The sequence below is a fragment of the Odocoileus virginianus genome, chromosome 33 (assembly GCF_023699985.2).
Source record: "Odocoileus virginianus isolate 20LAN1187 ecotype Illinois chromosome 33, Ovbor_1.2, whole genome shotgun sequence".
Lineage (NCBI taxonomy): Eukaryota > Metazoa > Chordata > Mammalia > Artiodactyla > Cervidae > Odocoileus > Odocoileus virginianus.
In genome coordinates, this window is record NC_069706.1 from 10013554 (window position 1) to 10037118 (window position 23565).

The window sequence follows — 23565 nt, forward strand, 5'->3', positions numbered from 1 at the left end:
ACTGCCAGTATTTTTCACAAGTGTCCATGTCATGGAAAGTAAGAAAAGAGTGAGCAACTGTCATAGGAGGGACTAAGGAGAAAAAATAATTAGCTGTGATGCAGGATCCCAGACTGAATCCTGGAACAGAAAACAGACATTACTGAAAACAATGGCAAAACTCAAATAAGGTCTGCGGTTTACAGACCTTCACACTGGACCAATGTTAATTTCTTAGTTTTGACAAAAGCACCACCACAAGTGGTTAAATCATGTTAACACTGGGGGGAGTTGGGTGAAGGTAGGGCGTTAGGAAACTCCAGGTCCATCCATCTGCGCAACATTTCTGTGGCTCTAAAATTGGTTCAAATTTGAAATGTAAAAAAAAAAGGGGGGGCATAATACATAAGTTCAGATTCCAAAGCTGCCAGAAGAAAAGCAGGACCCAGGAGGGAAAAATGCATTGGTAGGAGCAAATACATCACCCTCCATCCAGTAGTAGGCTCAATATTGGCAGACCGCCACCAATAGAGCGAGCGGTGAAGGAGAAGCAGGCAGTAGGAAACTCATTTGAGAGTCCGCCAAAGTTACCAACATGATTTACTGGAGCAGAGGAATCAGGAGTGACAGCCTGACTCAAAAGCTGAAAGGGGCCATTCAAAAACTAGCTTAACTGCATTCATAAGAATGGACAGCCGTCTGCACAGGGCAGATTTTAACATGCCCAAACATACTACAATTTCAAAACTTTATTTTTCACACAGAAATTTACAAAAATCACACATTTTAAAAGTTCCTTCAGATAGTGGAAAGCTTGCTGGAAGAAGCAGTTTATCTGTGCAGTCTCCTGTGTATAAAGAGCACTTGAATTAGCAGGCGAAGTTCACAGTGTAAGAATGACACACGAAAATAACACTTCTTATCTCCATATCCAGAACATTCTGTCAGGCAGGGCTCCAGGGCTTTCTACAATAGGGATCTTTGTCGATTATAAAAAGGATAATTTTGTCCCAAAATGAATGAAGCTTTACTATTTTAACTGAGGATTCTGAATGTACTGAATAGTAAAAAACAAATTCAGAACCATGCTCTCCCCCTCCCCCATCAGTGGGTCCAACAATGACATGATCCTATTCAATTAATAACAATAATAATAAAATCTTAATAAATTCTGTTAGCCAGGTAACCAGCCAGCTACAGTCTACTAACCATCCAGGGAAAGGTGTCAGAAAGACTACTGCAACATGCAATGACATCCTGAAAGAACATCTCGGTGAAAGCAGGAGTTACTGAGCAGTTTCTGTAGCTGGTCACACAGACATCAAGGTGACCACAGCAAGAAGACTGGCTTGTCTGCTGTCTGCTACAAAAGTTGCTGAGTCCTTGGTCTGGTCTCCCTTAGCTACATGGCAACCTACTGGGCACACAGCCACCACTAGGCTCCCCACGAGACATGCGATGAGTGGAACGAATATATCATGGCACCTCGCTGTTTGCGTGCTTTGAGAAACAAACGGCCTTGCTTTTGATCCATGAAACCTTATCTTATTTTCAGCACTTATTGCAGGTTTACCCCTTGCTACCTTTCAAGAGCTTAGGGTTCTTTTCCGTCATTCAGACAATGCTCTACCCCCCTCCCCCACCCCTCTGAGTGGAGCTTTCATTGACCTTCCACACACCACTTCACCATTTACCTCCTGGCAACCACCAAGGACACATCGAGAATGGAAAGATCTGAAATTCCATCTGGTTTCCACTCAGACTCATCTGGCTCACTTGTGATCTTTCTGGTGTGCATCAAGGGTTTTTGGTTTTGGTCACTCCATGTTTTAATATCAGACTACTTTTAATGTTTAAAACCATAGCTTTAAATTCAATTTTTAACATTAAAACTTCTAAGGTAAACTGCATTTTGAGGTAAGACCTCAGTGAGGCAAAATATTAAAATTCTCAAACATTCCAGAAAAGAACAAAAATTAGGTCCTTTTGTTAGCAAAAGGTTTTTTGTTTCCCTTTTTATGAAGTATGGTTGATTTATAAGCCAGTATGAGTTTCAGGTGTGCAGCAAAGTGATTCAATTATATTTATATATATATATATGTTTTTTCAGATTTTCCATTAATAGATGTTTAACTGCTTTCAAATTACTAATAAAAATCTTGCCAGGAGCAAAGCTACACAATTCACACTCACCAACTAACAGACTACCAGGACACTGAAGCATTAGCTCAAGGAGGTGCCTGCAAGAGACTCAGTATCTTAGGATATAATTGTTTTTTCCCAGACACCGGGATAATGAGGCCTAGGTCCTAAGTGCATGGTCCTAGGTGGTAGCCACCAACCACATGTGGCTAGCGAGAACTTGAAATATGAGCAACTGAGGGATTAAATTTTTTACTTTGACTTTATTTAATCTAATTTGAAAGTGATACTCAACTCAGTTATAAGAAAACATTCAAAAGATGAGTTTGTAACCTTAAACTAATATCATATTATAAATAAACTATATTTCAATAAAAATAAATACACAAAATGAAACAATATAAAACTATTTGGTATGTAAAACATTTTTTAAGCTGTAAATTGTATGAAATCTAAATACAGATCATGTATTTCCAATGAATACTTAGCATCTGAATTTTTTTTTTCCATTTATTTTTATTAGTTGGAGGCTAATTACTTTACATCATTACAGTAGTTTTTGTTATACATTGAAATGAATTAGCCATGGATTTACATGCATTCCCCATCCCAGTCCCCCCTCCCACCTCCCTCTCCACCCGATCCCTCTGGGTCTTCCCAGTGCACCAGGCCCGAGCACTTGTCTCATGTACCCAACCTGGGCTGGTTATCTGTTTCACCCTAGATAATATACATGTTTCAATGCTATTCTCTTGAAACATCCCACCCTCGCCTTCTCCCAGAGTCCACAAGTCTGTTCTATACATCTGAGTCTCTTTTTCTGTTTTGCATATAGGGTTATCGTTACCATATTTCTAAAGTCCATATATATGTGTTAGTATACTGTAATGGTCTTTATCTTTCTGGCTTACTTCGCTCTGTATAATGGGCTCCAGTTTCACCCATCTCATTAGAACTGATTCAAATGAATTCTTTTTAATGGCTGAGTAATATTCCATGGTGTATATGTACCACAGCTTCCTCATCCATTCGTCTGCTGATGGGCATCTGGGTTGCTTCCATGTCCTGGCTATTATAAACAGTGCTGCGATGAACATTGGGGTGCACATGTCTCTTTCAGATCTGGTTTCCTTGGTGTGTATGCCCAGAAGTGGGATTGCTGGGTCATATGGCAGTTCTATTTCCAGCTTTTTAAGAAATCTCCACACTGTTTTCCATAGTGGCTGTACTAATTTGCATTCCCACCAACAGTGTAAGAGGGTTCCCTTTTCTCCACACCCTCTCCAGCATTTATTGCTTGTAGACTTTTGGATAGAAGCCATCCTGACTGGCGTGTAATGGTACCTCATTGTGGTTTTGATTTTAGCATCTGAATTGAAGTGTGCTGTTACATATAAAAGACTTGGTAAAAAAAAATGTAAAATATCTCAACAGTTTTTATGCTGATTACATGTTGAAATGCTAATAATTGGGGTACACTGGGTTAAATAAAATATAAATTATTCAATTGATTTCACCTATTTCTTCTTCAATTTTAAGGCCCACTAGAAAATTTTAAAATATCTCTGTGGTTCATGTGAAAAGATCTACTGAATTATGCCAAGGTGACCATGATGAAAAAGATTCATGTAATTCAGGAAGAAGATTAGCCTCAGATAAGTCCAGCAGCCAGTAAGCCTTAATAATGGACAGTTATCTGAGAAGGACACATAAGACAAAGATGTTTTTCCATGAAAACCTCTCTAAATCGTTATTTTAGAGAATGGTTATTTTTAAGAATGTGTCCCACTCTCTCCTTCAGAAAGGAAAAGGTGGGGCTCTAGACCTTGTGACTCTGGGTATAAACGGCCGAGCTTCTGAAATTAATTCTCTCTCAGAGGCCTATATTAAACAGCATTTGGTGTCCTACAAAGTAAGGTACCCAAGGATATACTGAAAGAACGAACAGACATGCTGGAACTGAATGGAAATTTTCACTTTGGGACTGGCCATCTGCTCTCCAGGAGGCTTCTACATGAGCTCATCTCTCAAGGATCTCAGGGCAAAATGAAACATCAGGTCGAGAGAAATACTGATACAGAACACTGCTAACAAATAAACCATGATATTCTTCAAAACTGAGTACCACTGGATTAAGTCACGTAGGTTTTAACCTACATGGCTAAGAAGTTATTTACTCCCTGGGAGAACTTCTCTCAATTCTTTACTCTGGGAGGTGGTCGCATCCCCAAAGGCAAAATCTGTATTGTGGTTCCTCCCATGCCAGAAACAATTCTCATTTTACTCTATGCTCTGACATTTTTATTAACTTCTGCTTTCCCACTCTTCCTTCCAAGGTTCTGGACAAGGGAAAAAAAGGAAGACTACAGGATTGTATTAAAAGGGATAACAACAGCCCCTCCAAGGTTACTTAGCATTTCCACTGTAGTGACTCGGCATCAGCCACCAGATGACAACTTCACGCACTTCCAATGCTACATGCATTCATCAAAATTAAAAAATCTGCAAAGAAATGCAACTGTATAGAAATGTTTGTCTTCAGTGCATGAACTATAACTACGGTTGGCATTTTTCCCACAGAAATGTGACTCTGAGATTTGTTATATTGTCAATTTCTTTTTTTTTTTTTTTGGCTGTGTGGCATGGCTTACTGGATCTCAGTTCCCCAACCAGGGACTGAACCCAGCCCACAGCAACTTGAAAGCACAGAATCCTAACCACCAGACCACCAGGCAACTCCCTCAAAATCCTTAATGTAAAACACAAAGCAATTACGTAGAAAAAAGTCTGGCATTTGGGCACCACAGACATGGTATGCATATTCTGATGCTTGCCAAGATACTGCTAAACTCCAAGTAAACATGTAACTTCTTAGCAGTGATTTTCCTTTTACTTGTAAGTTAGGAAGGAGGGAAAGAAAAACATCATTCCAAATTCATCATTTGAGGGGGAACATAAACTATAGAGCTAAACAGGCCTGTCCTATACACTAACATGACCATAAACATCCTCACACCACTGTTCTCATTTAGCCAAAGCACAATATTAAAATGATCAATTTGAATACACCTCTTGTATGTATTTCAATTAAGTTTCCTTTTTTAAAAAAAGCCTCAGGGAGGGAAAGACTTCACTAGAGAAACATTATCTCCTTAGAAATTCCTCCTCCATCCCCTCTTATGCTGCTCTTAGGGTCTAGCATTGGTGTCATATATATATATATATATATTTTTAATCATGCTTTACAAAAACAAAAACAATTCTTAGCTGCCAGATCTAAAAAAAAAACAGGCCACACACAGGCCAGAGCATTTTCAAGCTGAAGTTTGCTTTAGAGGCAACTAGGGCAAAGCTCCCTTATGCTGCAGATGGGGAACCTGAAGAGTAAGAAGGGGAGACTGGGTGAGTCGTGGTCACACAGGACACCTGCCACTAACATAACTAATCAGGAGAGTCAGTCCCCAGCTAGGAAGATGCCACTAAAGTCCAGGAAAAAGTCAGAAAACAACGTTGGTTGCTAAGTGGGAGACACAGCCAAGGAGTGCAACAGGAGTTCCAAGAAAGGAGCTGGTAGATGGAAATCTCCACTCTATGTCTACAGAGCGCCAGATGTCACGCTGACTGGGCAATATCTACAACTCCCACAGGACTTCAGCTAGGCCCTGAAAAATTAGGAAGGCAGACACTAACCAGGGCGAGGCACTGCATTTTAAGCAGATCATGAGCAAAGCCTTGGAGGTGGGAATCGCCATCTTGGGCGGCCGGCCTCATCCCAGGAGCGCAGAGGCAGATGGAGTGATGTGGGCTCGGCTCCTGCGGCACTCCTCACTTACTGGACAGGACTATATTAAGTCGCTGTTTCTGCTGTAACAAATTACCCACTAATTTAGTAGCTTTAAAAAATATCTTACAGTTTGGAGGTCAAAGTCCAAAACAGGCCTCATGGGGCTAAAATCAAGGTGTCAGCAGGGAGTGTTCCTTCCAGAGGCTGCAGGGGAGAATACATCTCCTTGCCTTTCCTACCTTTCAGAGGCTACCTGCATTCCTTGGCTTGTGGCCCCTTCTGTCTTCAAAACCGGCAATGGCCAGACAAGTCCTTCTCTCATTGGATCACTCTGACACTGTTCTTTGCCTCTCAATTTCACTTTTAAGAACTGTTCTGATTATCTTGGGCCTACTCAGATACTCCAGGATAGCCTCTCTTTCTCAATGTCAGCTGATTAGCAGCTTAAATCCACACGCAACCTCCATTTCCTCTTGTCATGCAATGTAACATATTCATAGGTCCTGGGATCAGAATGTGGACATCTCTCGGGAGCCACTGTTCTGCCTCACAGTGACCTGGGGTCTGTTAACAACCTCTCCGAAGCCTCAGTCTCCTCCCCTGAGACAGTAACACTGAGAAGGTAACATTCTCCTTCAAAGAGAGGCAGTGAAGATTGGATCTTTGGGGTAAAGTGCTCTGTTCAGCATCAATTTATCATGCTCAATGTTACATAACAAGCAGTCAAGTGGAGGCCAGAACTAGGTTTGTCTGAACCAAATGGTTTCACTGTAAGTGTGTGATTTTATCATAGAAGGTGATCCCTGAGAAGTTTCCAAGATTTTAATGTTTTGGGTTCTTTGCCTAGGAGTCTTATTTCAGCTTAAAACAACAACAACAACAAACCCCTCCAAAAAACCCCCAACAACCCTGAAAAAATAGGATGAAAAATCAAAACACACACAGACAGGGACTTCCCTGGCGGTCCAGAGGTTAAGAATCCATGCTTCCACCACGGGGGCACAGGTTCCATCTCTGACCTGGGAACTGGGATCCCACATTGCCGGGAGCCAGCACACGAGATCCCACCCATGACAAGGTCATGAGGAGGAGGCCTGACAAGCAAGGCAGATCAGGACTTCAGGAATTTCGAAAAGCTGCCCCGGCGCTCACCTTAAAGATGATCTCTGTCTTTCTGATGCTTGCTATATTAGACTACTCCCTAATTTCTGTGACACGGGTAGAAGGCCTTCCCCGATCTCTCTCCAAACAGAATCAACTTAGAACTTTAATCAATATGTCCCCCGGACGGCGGTATCCTATAAGATTATCCAGGATGAAAGGAGTGTTTCCATTTAGACCCCTTTGCTGTCATTCTAGCCTGCTTGGCAAATGCGTACTAATACACGTGACTGCTCACAACACCTTAATCATAAACAGCATAAAGAACCTGATCACACAGAAGGCGCTAATAGGCACAGAGCCCTTTGGAGGGTGAGGAAGCCCTATTAGAGAACACAAAAATATTATTCTAAAAGTGGTTAGAGTTAAAGATTTAGAAAAATAAGAGTTGAGAATTCTTCATCTTAACCAGGAATGCTAAATAGGGGCTGCCTCACCAGAGCTGCAGAGTCTTTGTGTGGTAAACCTCTCTCTCTCTCCCTCCCTCGCAGACTTGGCCCTATCAAGGCTGGTCTCACGTCTCTCTCTCGCCGACGCCGTTCATCCTGAGGGACCCCCTGGATTCTGCCGAGGCTGGACCCCGGCACCACATGCCACGAAGAGTGCCCAAAAAGAAAACCCCCAAAACACAACAACAAAAACACATATACATACACACTCATAAAACAGGTAAACTTCAAAAAGGTAGAAAATACCACAAAACAATTAGAAAGTAAAGACAGTTTAATTTTTCAAACACACGGGTCCAAGGCATCAGAGTATCTGCAAGTGACCACTAAGCTTGGTTCTGAGCTCTCTGCACACCTTGCTTCTCTCGGCGCCACCTGTCTTCCGCTCTCTTGTTCCTCATCCTCACTCTCTTTTTCCGGACTCCACATCCTCCTGGGAAACGCCGCCCACCTCCAGTCTTCCCTGATCTGATGCGCACACCCCACGCCTCCGTGCTCCGACAAAGCCTGTCACAGATGTGTTACTGCGCTCGCTCGGTGGACAAGCCCACCTGTGGGCCACCCTATGAGGGCACTGTGGATGGTAAGAAGTGTTACTCTTCTTTACAGCTGGAGTACAAAGCAGACCCTCCAAAGTTCACTGAATTAATAAGTCATGCTTCTGAATCTGACTCAAGAACAGGAATGTCTGGTTTTGGGCTTAGTACTTATCTAGCAGCACTGCTTATCTAGCAGGGAGTTGGTGATGGACAGGGAGGCCTGGCGTGCTGCAGTCCATGGGTTCAGAAGAGTCGGACATGACTGAGCGACTGAACTGAACAGCACTTACGAAGCTGAGGAGATGTCATAATGGGAATAAAAGCATTTCCTATGAAATACGATCATATCCTTGCTAAAATACTAGCAACATAATTAAAAAGTTATTTTTAAATGGGAATAAAGAAGTATGGAATTCCTAATATGTTTACTCTAATGTGTATTAATCAGTACCCAGAGGGCCTCAGATCACCACAAGTTAGAAAAGATTTCCCTCTGCAAGTGAGTACAGTGACAACAATACTCACTAATCAATACTCATTAATACTCAATAATCTCAACAAAAAGATTATCTGAGAAACCAACTGATCAAGAACCTGTTCCATTCACGGAGAACTGTTAAACCCAATGCCTGGTCCAAACTTCCAAGAGTTAGACCCAGGAACCTGAGGAAATAACAGTAATCTCAGAATCAACCTTGCCTAAGAAGTCAGTCCCTTGCTTTTGGGGTTTTGTTTTAATGGTTGTTGGTCTTTTAAAAACTATTTATTTCCTTTATTTATGTGGTTCTTAGTTATGGCATGTGAACTCTTAGTTGCAGCCACATGGGATCGAGTTTTCTAACCACGGATCAAACCTGGGACCCCTACGTTAGGAGTGCAGAGTCTTAGCCACTGGATCGCCAGGGAAGTCCGAGCTCCTTGTTTTTTCAATGACTTTAAGAATGTCACTTACAGGATAAGAAAATCCTACCTTTCAGATCTCTTGATGTTGTATAAAGTTTCATAATCTAACAGAAAAGTGTTCCAAAAAAGCTTTATTCGTGAGTAAAGATACGGAGAAGGGACTTTTTGTGTCCTGACAGGATTGTCCCAGCAAGTCGCAGCACCACAACACGCCACCTGGTGGAGGAGGGGGACCCTACACTGGAATTACTTCCTCTGATCAATTTCTCTTTTAAAAAAATTCAATGCAACAGTTATTTTCCAGAAGTGTTCCTTAGAAGACTAAAGCCACAAAGTTTGCTGTCAACTACACTCAGGAATTCCTAAAGGTAAAAGAAGGGAGTGGGTCTTTAGTTAACAGTTCAGTGCATTTTGAGGATGACATTTAAATATCCTGTGTGTGTGTGTGTGTGTGTGTGTGTTAGTCACTCAGTCATGTCCGGCTCTCTATGACCCTATGGACTGTAGCCCACCAGGCTCCTCTGTCCACGGAATTCTCCAGGCAAGAATACTGGAGTGGGCTGCCATTCACTTCTCCAAAATATCATGTGTATTTCAATTCAACCCATTAGGATCCTAGTATGAGGAGACAATGAGAAGCCAAAAATGAGCCAGGTTGGGCCTCGGTCCAGCCCAGTCTGAGTGACTCCTGTGACACTGGTCTAGGGAACCTGAAGGGACAGACATGAGGGGACATGGAGGTGGTGGGCAGGAGATCCAAAGTGACAACATCCCACTGAGAAAATCACTCCCACCTTGGCAATCTCAAGGTAAAGTGTTCCTCACAAGTTATTCATTCAATCTTTTAGCTAAACTGTAAGAACTGCAAGAGCCCAATGACAAAACCTTGGCCTCAAGGCACTCAGGAAATACTGTCTGAACAAACTAGCTCACAATCTGGTGGGACAGAGATGCAGTCAGTTCCATGGGGAGAACACCATGCCTCACCGTCATCCCTTGGTGTCCGCAGGGAAATGGTTCCAGCCACGGCCCCCGCCAACTCCCCTTGAATACCAAAATCCAGGGATGCTCAAGTCCCCTGTGCAAAATGGCACAGCATTTGCATGTAACCTACACACATCTTCTGGTATACTTTAGATCACCTCTAGATTACTTATAATACCTAATACAGTGTAAATGCCCAATAAATAGTTGTAGATACAATGTAATGCTATACCAGTTAGATGGCAGATGTGTGATAAACTCAATTTTTGCTTTGGGGAACTTACTGAAATTTTCCTAATATTTTCATTCCAGGGTTGGCTGAATCCACAGATGGACACAGACGGCTAACTACACAAAAAGAAGCAAGGATGGAGAGCTCCAGGAACAGGGAAGAGGAGGAGCTGCTGGCTGGTCCGGGCGCAGCACATCTGGCGTAGATGCTTTGAAGAAACCAGACCCAGAGCTCACTTCAGGTGCCCTCAGTCAGTGGCCTTCCCGTTAAACTGCTACAGATTTTCAGACTACTACTTTATTCACATACAACCTAATTCACACATGATGCGACCTTGAAAAACAAGCATTTACCCTTACCTCCATCTCTCCTATTTTATGGCAGAGAAACTCAAACACAGAAAAGTTGAATGTTTTGTTCAAGTGTATAGACCCTGCCGGGGCAGACAAAGGCTAAGGACCAGATACCAGCTCCCAGGCCCTTGCTTTCCCTCAGGAAGCACTGCATCCCTTCTGAAGGTCAAATGGACGAAATTTCTTGCAAATTTTCTCTTTTCAAAAGGGCATGGAATCATAGAAGAATATAACAACATTTTACCAGAACACGTCCTTACAGTAAATAAATAATCATAAGACAGAAGAAAATCAAGTAGGCACCCTAAAAATATCAACCCCTCTATCAAATTTTCTTTAAGCAAAAGAAGAAAGAGCCTGTCTGCCAAGATCACGGTGAAAAGGCTTAAAGAGGAAAGGCTTGGCAATCTAGGAAGAGAGGAAAAGTACAAGGGATCAGCATCCCCAGGATCCAGAAACACACCCAGAATACCAGTCCACAGTTAATCTTTCAGCACTTTGAAAGGATTAATCAGTAATGAGGGTGTATAAGACCTTTGGGGCTTCCCAACTGGTGCAGTGGTAGAGAACCCGCCTGCCATGCAGGAGACACAAGAGACATGGGTTCAATTCCTGGATCAGGAAAATCCCCTGAAGGAGGGAATGGCAACCCACTCCAGTATTCTTGCATGGAAAATCCCATAGACATAGGAGCCTGGTCAGATGTGACTGAGCATGCACACATGCCAACACCATTTCCAAAAAATTGAAAGGGAGGTTTGAATAAATGAATAATTATGCTGTGAGCCTAGAAAGGGAAGCTAAATTTTATGAAAATGTCAATTACCCCTAAGTCAATATAAACATTTAATAAAATTCCTAGCCCAATGCATAGATGGATATAAAAGAATGTTTCATAAAACACAAGAACTAAAAGAAGCAGAGTCCAGACTTCACCAGGCACTTACTTACAGAGCAATAAATGAAATTATATTTACTCATACAAAAAGAGGGTTCTATACCAAGAGAAAACACAGAAATTAGACCCAATTACATTAAGAAAATATTTTTTGGTTAAGCAGGCATCATCAAGATGAAGGATAAAGGAAGTGTTACTCTGTAAATAGTGCTAATTGATTAGCCAGTAAGAAGTAAGGAAAATCAACTGTGCTCTGTATTTTAACCTAAGGTAAACTCAGGCACCATGAAGAGATAAATAATTTTAAAATCCAAAGAGAAGAAAGTGAACTAATTAGTGATCAGATTTTTTAAAAAATAAATAGATCAAGGAAAAGAACCACAAATTTAACTACATGAAAATATAGAACTGCTATATAAAAGAAAAGATAAAAGTAAAATGGCTAGCAAACAATGGACAGAAATATAACAAAGGGCTACTGCCCACAACCACCTAACAGCAGGGCCAACATAAACTGATGAATCGGCACCCAGATGGAGACCAACAGGCAGAGGACACAGGTGACTGAGACGGCCCCTCTCAGCACGCCACCCCCCCACACCCAGGCAGAGTGCTTCATGTATGGTACATTCTCAAAGTATTTGTAGACCAATGGCAAGCTAAACAAACGTTAGAGAGTGTCCTGGCTAATTTTAAGGCAATTTTTTAAAAAAAACAAACCATAAGGCAATGGAAAGACATGTGCATTTTATATATGCTCATGGCTTGGTGAACCAGGACATCTGCTTTCTACCACAACAGTCTAAACACTTCATCAGTTAAGTTCTCTATAACCAAATGTTAAACGGGTCAAGTGTTCCTCAGGCCTCAATTTGTGTACACGACAGAAATGCAACAATGACCTAGAATTTACATTTCAAACTTTCCCGTTATAAAAAAAAGCCTGCATGGGTTTCTGTTACTGAGCATCGGCTATTAATAGCAAGTAAAATACCATCTGACTTCAGCGTAGGAGAAAGCAAAGGTGAAAAACACCCAGATGCCCAAGATTTACTTTAGGTAATCCTTCACAGTACATATTTCATAGAAATTCATCCTTCCAAATTTGTGTTTGTCTTCTAAAAATGGTTCATTAAAGCTTAAGTGGGATCTTAGCCACAAAAACGGAGTGAAAAATTATTAAAGACAATGAACTCAGTTCTTGCAAAGTCCATAGGCAACAGGATTTTACAAGACCCAACTAGAGAGGGAAGAAATGTAGTAAATTTACTGAGCTAGATTTATTCCGAGAAGAAATTTGATATAATCATTTGTCAAAATTAGTGATTTGACCAAAAGGTTTGTTTTGTACCTTCAGGTAATCTTAACCCATTTGTTACCCTCCTTGCTTAAAAAAAGGAACAGAAAAAAAACTTATTAAAAAAACAACTATATTAAAAGAAAAATGGGAATAAAGGCTACCACCTTATATTTGGAAAGATTTTTTCCAAAAGAAGCAATGTTTTTGAAACCTCTGAATGAAAAGGTAATTTGAAACATTAACACACATTAAGTTAGCTGGATAACAACACACCCTTTCAAATCTTGAAACAGCTTCTCCAACTCAAGAACTTGAATGCTGCCATTATTCTAGTGACTAACTCTACGCTACCCTTTTATACATCACCTTCAAAGGACTTCATTTAGTTTTTCTAAGGATTTTTGAACATCTATCTGCTTAAGCTTATTGAAGTCGGCAGTCTTTTTGACTCTGACTCGCTAGCCTCCTCAGTCGCCTGCAGTCGTGCAGCCCAGTCTCTCACGGGGACAGAAGAGACACCTAACGTGACAGGTTGGGCTCCTCTCCCAAGGTCCCCTGCGTGAAAAGCACGCACACAGCAGATTCTCTGTGCGGAGAACCTTAAGACAATGTACACACTAAAATGGCCAATAATGTAACTGTTTGACGTATTAATGTATACTACCATAATATCCCCCCAAATACTGAAGCAATGTAATATACAGTAACAGGAGGATGGTTACATATTTTGGCTGACCTACTAAAGGATCAATGCGATCACTCATCTGCCAAATAGTGATTGAGCCCCTGCTATGTGCCAGATGCTGGAGAAAGAACACTAAACTGAAGACACATGGTCCCCACCCTCAAAATCTCCCAGTCCCAGGAAAACAACAGACAGTAAACAAATCATCTCAGAAGTAGACACATAAATATAAACTATGCTGAGTGCTATGAAAGAAAACAACACATCTCTCCCCAGCGTGGGAGACTGAGGTGCTACTTGAGGGGAATCTGGAGGATAAATAGGGGTTTAAAAGGTGGAGAGCTGGGCCCTGGGCCCTGGGGATGGAGAAGACATATTTCAGGCAGGACTGGCACAGCGGCCCCCGTGTGAGGAAGGAGCGTCGAGACTGGGCACCAGTTAAATGCCCACTGGTCCAGTCTAGGGGTAGGAACAGGCTTGGACCACGGCTTGTCACGAGGAGATGAAGAGCAGATGAAACTATCTAACAGAGAAATGATTTAAGGTCACAGCTGATACAGAGAAAGAAAATGGAGCAACATGAAAAAATGGGCAGGAAACAATGTTTAACTTACAAAGTAGGGCTTCGAATAAGATATGGTTTAGCTAAGTAAAAAAATATGTATATATGGATTTGAGAACAGTGAACCCGGCAGTAGGCTGATGCTGTAATGTGACATGACTTTCACACAACTGACAACACAACCACTAAAAACTTTGATCAAAACGCCTAACTCCACAAAAAAGGAGAGAATATGATATAATAATATTTAAAGTACAAAATACACCATTGTAGACACTGTGTGATCAAGCTACATTTAAAAAGTCTCTAAACATTTAAGAGACTATACTTGAAACAGCAAAAAATTCTGTCAACAGAACATAAAACAATGCAATACAAATACAGAGGAAAAAAAATTAAGAGAACTAAAATACATAATCACAAAGATAACCTATGCAAAAGTAGATATCAAATATACATATATTTCAGTTAAAGCACTAATGTGTTAATATGAATCCTGTTTACCTTTCTTTAATGAATGCAGTGCTGAGGTGAAGAAGGTCAAATAACCCGGTGGCTGGGGTGAGCCATTGAACTCAAAGTACCCGAGAACTCCAGGCTGTAGAACAAGAGCAGAATTAGGTGACTGGGGTATCGCTGGTCGCTGCATAAAGAGAAATATTTCAAAACAAGAAAGACATGCCATTACAACTTAACAATCGCAATTTGTTGCATTCCCTTTTTAAAAAACCTAATAGAAGTCCATGAAAAAAGTTGCCGGTTAGCACTGACCCTTTCCCTTCATTTAGACGACAGACAGGGTAAGGGATCGAGTTGAGTTACAGCAGCTTTTACGGGGGCAGTTTAGAGCTGAAACATCCTAGGCAGGTCTTTCCACCCTCTGTGGACAGTTCTCCTACACCCCTGGTCTGAAACCTCACCATCACGTTCAAGCACTCACGTGCCTTTGTTTAGCAAGTCTAGGCAAACCAGTTCGATGATCCGCAGCCCTTCTCACATTTCTTGCTCGACCTCCTCTCCCCTCCAAACACGCCTCCCGCTCACTGGGGACCAGGCCACCGCTGAGTGAGTGGCTCCACTAACACTCAAGGGCGTCCTTCTGGGGGCTCCTTCTGCTCCGCCCACTCAGAGCCCAGCACTCCTCACGGGCAACGCTCCTCTCCTGTCAGGTCGATCTGCGGACAGCTCTCTTGGTCCTCCACCCCAGCTTCCACCTGCTCATCCCATTTCTCTAAGCTGAGAACCACGCGCCCCTCCATTCTGCCAAACCAATTAACTGTGCTCCACCAGACACATTCTGCTTTCACGTTCAGAATTTCTTCCTTCTTAGAAGGCCCTGCAGGCACCATTCTATCTGACTTTGTTCTGTAACTAAATATTTCTGAAGCCCAACTGTGAGATCCTTGAGCAAAGAGTGCTGGCTTGGAGTCAGAAGACCTAAGCTCAAGTCTGCCAGCTCAGTGATCTTGGGTGAACCCTTCAATGTGAAGCTCAGCTTTCTTAACTGGCAAATGGAGACCATTCATCCTTCGGTTACGGAGAAGAATGAGCTTGATGAACATAAAGCACTAGCAAAGGTAAGGAGTCCTTTCTAGTCCTAAAACACACAACACAGTTTTTAATAAATAATTTTGGAGCTGATGTGATCATTGGGACAAAGACCCAAATAGTAAAATAGAAATTTACCCTGTTGGTAAAGTTTAAAATCAGTATGTTGTATAAAAATGAAAATTTCTGATCTATAATGGAACATACTATCTTTCAAATCTAAAGCACTTGTTTAGTCTAATAAGATTTCATTTAAATAAATTAACTGCTTTTCATTCTGGTAGAGACTGAGACAGTCAATGTTTAATCTTAATATAAAAAAAAAATTCCAACAAATAACTAATTTCTCAAACAACTGAGGAAATAAGAATGTAAAGTTATTGAAACAGGATTTTTTTTTTTTTTTTGGCTAAATTTCCTTAAATGTTTTCAACAAGCCAATCCAGAATTGGCTCAAAGTAGAATAACACAGTGTTTGGGTCCCTAATGTTTCAAACCAACCTATGATGGTATATCAGCCTTTCTACCATGAACAAAAACAAGACCTTCAGGATTTCAGTCAGTTAATACTGGGTAATACAAGATAAAATGAAAACTGATGGGAAAAAAATACACCCATTTAAATTTCTTTCAATCTCCTAAACCAAAACCAATTGGAATAAACTCATTCTAAATATTAAGAAAGGTTTCATGGCCAAAAATTATATGAAGTGAGCTTCAAACTCTCTTTCCCATCATGTTATTTCAGGTGGCTTCACAGGAGAAGACATATGGCCCATAAACACGTATCTATCTACATGCACGTATGTAATTACATGTGTGTTTATGTAAACACACCTCAGTGGAAACAGAAACTATCTGAATTCTACGTCGTCATGAGGAATGCAGATTAAACCTTTAAAACTGAATAAAAGTTAAACCATTTGCAGGGGTCCTCTGCAGGCCTTTCAACAGCCTAAGGGTTTATCCCTGCTGAGGGCATCACTGCTGTGGTCTCCCAAGGGGCTATGCAGCTTGAATGACGGAGCCTCTATTCTCAGAAGACCTGGTACTGAAATTTCGAAAGAAATTCCACACATAATACAAAAAAACCCATAGGTAAAATTATTTTTACTTTTTTACTGCCAAAAATATGAAGATCATAAAATTCAACAACCATATGAAAGGATTAAAGGTTGCATAAATCATAAAATACTAGCTATTTTAAAGAAACAGGCAACATCTATCTATTTTAGGTACTACTTTTCAAATATTCATAGCAGTGTGACAGTGTGTATTAAATTTTGAAAAGTGGCATGTTTCAGAATGTCACTTAAAACTAACATTTCAAAATAATAAAAAGGAAATAAAGTGACAATTATCTGTTTATTTCTATTGCAAATTACCATTTAAAAGTTATTAAACTGGCTCTGGTTATGCTTCAGGTAAAATAAATTTCACAACCATTTCCCCAAAGTTTCAATGTCTCTCCAACCAAAGCTGTATCTGAGAAATAATTATATCTTTCAGAGTTTCCGCCACAGTTCTTTCTTTAATCTACAAAAACGGAAGTCTGGGAAACAAAACACATGCCTATCCACATACACGACCGTGCCGGGTGGACACCCCGTTTGCTGGGCTGCATATCAACCCAGGGGCTGGTTCAAAGCAGACACCCGGGCCCCTGCCTCATATACTTCTGAGGCTATCTTTCAGACGAGCAGGCCAAGCACATGGGGCAGCCTGACCCTGGGCTGAGGCTGGGGCGGAAGCCTGCTGGCACGCAGGCTGCCCCTCCTCATTCTGATGCCCACCAGTGTGTAAAGATGCTCCAACCTCAGGGTCCAGCCAGTGTGTCCTTCCATCGGTCCCTCCCTGATGCCAGGACGGCTGTCAGGTGAACCCAACAGCCCACAGGAACCTAACTGCCAGCGTTCCCCTTGCCTTCATTTGCCCACCTCGTCAAAGGTGTAATCAGGACACACCGCAGTCGCAAGACACCTCTGTGCCCTCAACACCCACCGCCCTCCCCTCTGCTCAGGTCACCGCCCTCCCCTCTGCTCAGGTCACCGCCCCCCAAATCCAACTCCCCCCTCAGGACCTCTGCACTCACTGTTTCTGCCTCCTGGAGCACCTTCCCCACATTTCCTCGGGGATGGATCACATCACACAGGCTTCACTCTAAGTCTCTGTCCGAATGTCACGTCTTCAGAAATGTCTTCTCTGCCTTCTAAGACACTCACACCCCCTCTCTGTTCTCACATCTGTCCTGTCAGTTGTCTCTGTCTGGAGCAATGGTTTTCTGATATTACCTCGTGTGTTAAGCTTTCTAGGGCTGCCATGACAAATCACCACGAACTTGATGGCTTAAATCAACAGAAATTTATTCTCACGGTGAAGAACAAAACACGAAGAGTACCAGATTATACCCTAACCCAGTCTATGGGTTTTCAACTCCATTCCATGATGTACAGTATATTCAGTACCTGCTATAATGAGGCTGGAAATAGGTTGAATGGGGTATTTATACGAGGCCAGCCCAACCTCATCAGCATAAAATTCGTCTCTCCTAGGAGAGCACCATTTGCAGTGTGGCATAAATTTCAGCAGATGGTGTGCGCGCCCTCTAGTGGCCACGAGAACAGTTACCTCTGTGTTGCTTTCCTCAATGGCAACAGTATTTCTCAAATAATGTTAACTCACACTTAGAAAATGTAAAGCTGCTTAATTCACAGTTGTAAACTATGAATTAACAGAAACAGTATCTACTTCTTTGTGCAACATCAGAGTACAAACAACATTTTACTAACAAACAACAGGATAACAGCAGGTACGATGCAGCATTCTAGGTTTGTCTCCAAGTGCTCAGATTTCTGTCAACTGGCAATTTACCCAATGACCTGCTTCTCCCTCCAAACACCGTCCAAACCTTCTCTTATCCCACTTAAATTTAAAACAACCTGATTTATCAAAACTTCTAAGAATAAATGAATGGATATATGCTAAATCACTACTCTTAAAAAGATAAATTATAGAAATTCATGAAAAGATTTTTAAAATATTTTGGTTACAGATATGAGTTTTAAATAATACTGTTGGCATCTGGTAGTAGACTAAAAGGTACAAATCAGATGATTCTGTCACATGCTTTAAAATATTAAAAAGGAAGCACTATTGACATAGAAGCTACTGATACTTAAGACAAATGATGTCTGAAAATTACCAAGTCATAAAATTAGTGACTGTGAAAGTGACATTACCACACTCCAGTCCTATTTCCTTTCCAATCAACTTAATGTCTAAATAAAAATGACACTGGGGTATGTTTGACTATGCTGTCGCCAAGTAATAAACTGTCTTGTCTGTATCTTAAGTATGTAGGAAGAACTTTCAAGGAAGAGGAATTTTATCATACAATAAGAGTAAATGAAGAAAGCAGAATTTCTTAACATGGTTTGCAACAAGATGACATAAAGCTCCTGATCTCTGCCTGCAGGGTCCACCCGCAAGTCCATTTAGTTTTAGCTACATTCATGATTTATAAGGCAGGTATGATTTTAGTGCATATCTGGGAAGAACACTCTAGACTCTACCAAGCGTCAATCCTGTGATTTTCATACACAGAACACTCCCAGTTCTACAGAATAAATGCTAACAACCCAATTAATAAAACTCTGCTTCTTTAATAGTAAGTCAATAGCCATGGCCCATCATTTATCACTAATTATTCTTAGAACCATTCTTTTTTTTTTTTTCCATTTATTTTTATTAGTTGGAGGCTCTTAGAACCATTCTTAAAGATGAAGGAAAAAAAGTTACAGTCAAGTTAAGATTTATTTCAAAATTTTTCTTCCATGAAGAAGGATCAAAAATGACATAAAAATAATTAAATATTCAAAGTTTTAACCTCTAGTTACATAGTGAAATTTCAAATCAGAGACTTTAGTCATTCCTTTGTATATAAGAAAGAATCTTCGTAGCCAGAAGACCTGGACTGCAGTCCAATCTCCACTTAGGGTAAATCATACCCTCTCTGCCTCTCTGTACGTTTATCTTCTTAATCTGTTTAAAGGATCTACAGTTTTCATCTACCTCACATGGCTGTTGGGAAAATCAGAAGTAAAAGCACTTGAAAACTGCTGGTCACTTACCCAAGCATAGTTTACTCATTCTTGGTTTGTTGATAATGTCTAAGGTATTTTGGAATTTACAGAGTCAAGCACTTACAATATTCAACCTTTAATGTCTTTCTGCAATGTTCAGTAAATTAAATGCAATACTGTTTTCCTAAAAATAGCATCTGAGTGTAGTGTCATATTTTACAAACATAAAAGCATGGTGAATGATGAGCAATCTGATTTGGGTAGGTCTGAGGTATTCTAAGTCAAACAAAATATTGGTTATGGAATTCTCCAGCAGTCCAATGTTTAGGACTCTCTGCTTCCACTGCAGGGAGCATGGGTTTGATGCCTGGCTGGGGAACTAAGAACCAGCAAGCTGTGCAACACTGTCAAAACTATATACACATATGTATATACACATGCACACACACATATATATTTTCTCCATTTGTTAAAAACTTCCGCTCTTCTAGGTAATTATTAAATAATCTGAAATAGGCTTTTAAAAGGATTCATCTGTCAGACTTATAAAAATTCAAACCAACCTAGAATTAGAGCACTTCTGTTTATAACAGCATTAGAAGCATATGTGAATATAGAGTTCAGTATACATAGAATAATGAAGTTTATGTCAATATAGAAAGTTGTTAATTGCAGGGTAGCATCACTTCCCAAGTAATAAACACTACACAATCTTACAATGATCCACACTGTTCATAAATACCTGGATTAGAGAAAAACTTATAAGTAACCAATGCTTTTTTTTTTTTTAATGAGGAGGAAATTATCAAATTTGCATTCCTGTAACACATCACAGACACATCTAGAGATAGAAGCAATGCCGTCCTAACAAACCTTAGAAGTGCCACAGAAACATCAAATAATTATTTCTGCCCAATTTTAGTATATCTAAATTTAAACACACTTGATATTGAAATCCATATTTGTAATTTCATGGAATATGAAATCCATATTTGTTTAATATGGATTTTGATATTAAATACATATTAAACACACTTGATATTGAAATCCATATTTGTAAAGACATTTGGATATTGTAATCCAAATACAGATTTGATATTGAAATCCATATTTGATCAAAGCAAGTATCTGTCATACTAAGACTTCTTTAAATCAGCAATACCCTTAACATACTTAGGATGCATGCTTTTTTTAGGTGGGGGGAGGGTGTGGTACAAACAAACTGAGTAAAATGCTGAGCATCAGGGACATCTGTAGATGAAAAATAACTCACTCCTGGCTCTAGCTCCCCATGGGTAACACTCCAGAATTTTCTAGTTAAGGCACTGCTTAATTTTCATCTCTCTACTGACACTGTGATAAGCAGAGACACTTGCAATAATTAGATTGTGGCTTTCTGTGTGCTGTATGAAAAAATGTGTGCTTATACTCAAGCCCATGAGGCATCCTGAAGGCCTTATCTGAGGGACAGTCACTCAGAGCAGTGGCTCTCAGCCAGGGTGTCTCCGTGCCCCGCAGGGACGCGTGACAACGCCTGGGCGAGGCTGGAGGGGCAGCGCCCCTGGCATCTAGTAGGTGGAGGCCAAGGATGCTGTGGGACCCTCTGCAGAGCACGGGACAGCCCCCCACAGCACAGAATTACCTGATTCCAAATGTCAGCAATGCTGAGGCTGAGAAACCTTAATTTAGAGGATGCCTATAAAGTTTGTTGTGTTCCAGAGTGGGGCCTCTAAAAATTCCTTTAAACTTTTTTATTTATTCAACTATCAGAACCATGACAGTAGTTTCACTTCTGGATCTGAAATTGTGTCTTTATGCTATCTTATGGAGAGTGAATGAAGCTGACATCGCTTCTAAGGCAGTATCTGGTATATTTCACAAGATAAAAGACTTCCCATTTGAAACCATGCTGGGCTCGACTCCCAAATTCTTTCACAATTAATCAAATACTGTCTCTTGCCAACCCAATGGCTTCATCTCAGTGAACAGAAGCCCAGCAAAGACAATTCTAATAAGATAAAAGCCATCTGCAGCTTTCAGGAGGCATTTGAAAGGCCGAGAGAAGCTCTACAGGGTTCCATCTTGGCAGCACTCTCTTGGGTCCCATCTTAAAGGCAGTCTAACCATTGTTGTCATCTTTCTAATTAAGTGGGCTGCCAAAAACAAACAAACAACTTGAGTAATGTCACTGGCACACAGCGAGTCTGATGTGAACTCAACATCAGACCTGGAGCACCATCACTGAAAGCTGCTGCTGCAAAGCGGGTGCTAAGAACGCAGAAGCTCAAGGTCAGGAGTCATCATCCTTTCTGCCCAGTCACAGCTGTGCCCTCGTCTCTCTCCTGCAGATCCAACTACAGAGACACTACAAACATCTCAGAGACAGTAATAAAAAAGGGCTAGAAAGATCTCTGATACACATGCACAAAGGCACTGATTCAAAAATACTTTCCCAACCAAAAATGATGAATCTTCTTTCGTCTGTCTCTTTCCAACCTCTAAACTCACCAAAGCCAAAACAGGAGGGATTATCTGAGCCATCTCCCTTATTTCAGAGATGAGAAATCTGCATAAAATGCAGAAATCAAAGATTTCTGTCAGAGCTAGATGTCAGGGCTAAAACCCAGCCCTGTAGAGTCCTAGCTAATTCTATCTCATCATGTGACCTCTGCTTAAGAACTGGCTCAAAACTCTCTGTACACAAATCTCTCATAGAGCTGGATATAATCATAAAGCCACCTCTCTGTGCTCTTTAAAGCCAAATAATCTCCGTTTTTTTCCCACACTCTTTTGGGGATGGGTAGGTACATGCTGTATGCTATGTGATGTTCCACAGCTCTTCTCGCATTTCTTTACTCTCTAGAGGACACTGAGTGAAAATGTAAAGGGAAAACGAGGGGGCACCAATGCAGGCCCAATGTTCTACAGAGTCTCAACAGAGCTCACCTGAAGGAAGACCTCTTGGCGTCTACAGGTCATTTTTTATCATCTCAGTTACAAAACAAACAAAAGGTTTTTACCTAAGTAGGGAATTCCAGCAGATGTTATGCACATTTTAAGTTCTCTCAGTAGTGCTAACTATCCAGGATTTTTCCACAATGTAATTTTCACTGATAGATTTTCATTTATTATGACTACATCCTAGCTGGCATTTTCTTTTTTAAATCTCATTTAATCCCTGTTTTACCAATGAGAAAATGGAGGCTTAAAGAGGTTAAACACTAGCTGGAGGCCACAGAGCTAAGAAGACAGAGGTGAGTTTGGATTTAAGTTTGCCTGAGTCCTGATTCTTCACTGTCTTGCTGGACCACCCCCAGTGACTGACTGTCATCTACTGAAAATCTACGTGAAAACCCTCATCACACAATCACTACACCTAAAAGTTTAAAAGGAGTCTCAGGAAAACCCTGTTCCCAGACCATGAGCCTGGCAGATGAGTGATCTGCCCCCAGTCACAGATCCAGTTGGTGCTGCCATAGGGATGGGGCCCAGGTGCCCTGCCTCCCACTGTAGGTCCTGCTCACCAGCCTCCCAGAAAAACACGAGCAAGCCCAGGAGGGGCATGGAAACCTACCCTTTACTCACATGAGAGTTGGGCAGCATTTACCTAAGGCACATCTGGGGCCTAGAAGCAGAATAACTGGAGAGGAACACTGCTGCCAGAGAATCTGCTCACAGTTAACACAAAGTGTTTCCAACACAATTGAAAAAAGCTATAAATGAGGTTCTGGGGAAAGAAATTCATATCCCACCTATATAAAATACATACAGTGCAAAAGGTAAATTTTAACCAAATGACAGTTACTAAATTCTCAAGTAGTGAGAGGTGGATTCATATGCTTTTTATCTCTACTAGGTGCTCATAGTCTTGATTTTGTTGTAGCTAAGTATCATTTTTACTTGTGATCAAGAGGCTCATATGGTAAAGAATCTGCCTGCAATGCAGGAGGCTCAGGACTGGGAA

The 23565-nt window shown here is 41.0% G+C and overlaps 1 protein-coding gene across 3 annotated transcripts in view; it reads right to left on the minus strand.

Moving 5' to 3' along the window:
- The window catches only part of TXNDC11 (thioredoxin domain containing 11), a 60656-nt gene that overhangs the window by 20648 nt on the left and 16443 nt on the right, over window positions 1–23565 (minus strand). For all 3 annotated transcript variants that reach the window (XM_020883808.2, XM_020883809.2, XM_070460788.1), the window contains one exon: window positions 14476–14569. In XM_020883808.2, the coding sequence (XP_020739467.2) occupies window positions 14476–14569 (94 nt within the window). The remainder of the gene's footprint in view (window positions 1–14475; window positions 14570–23565) is intronic.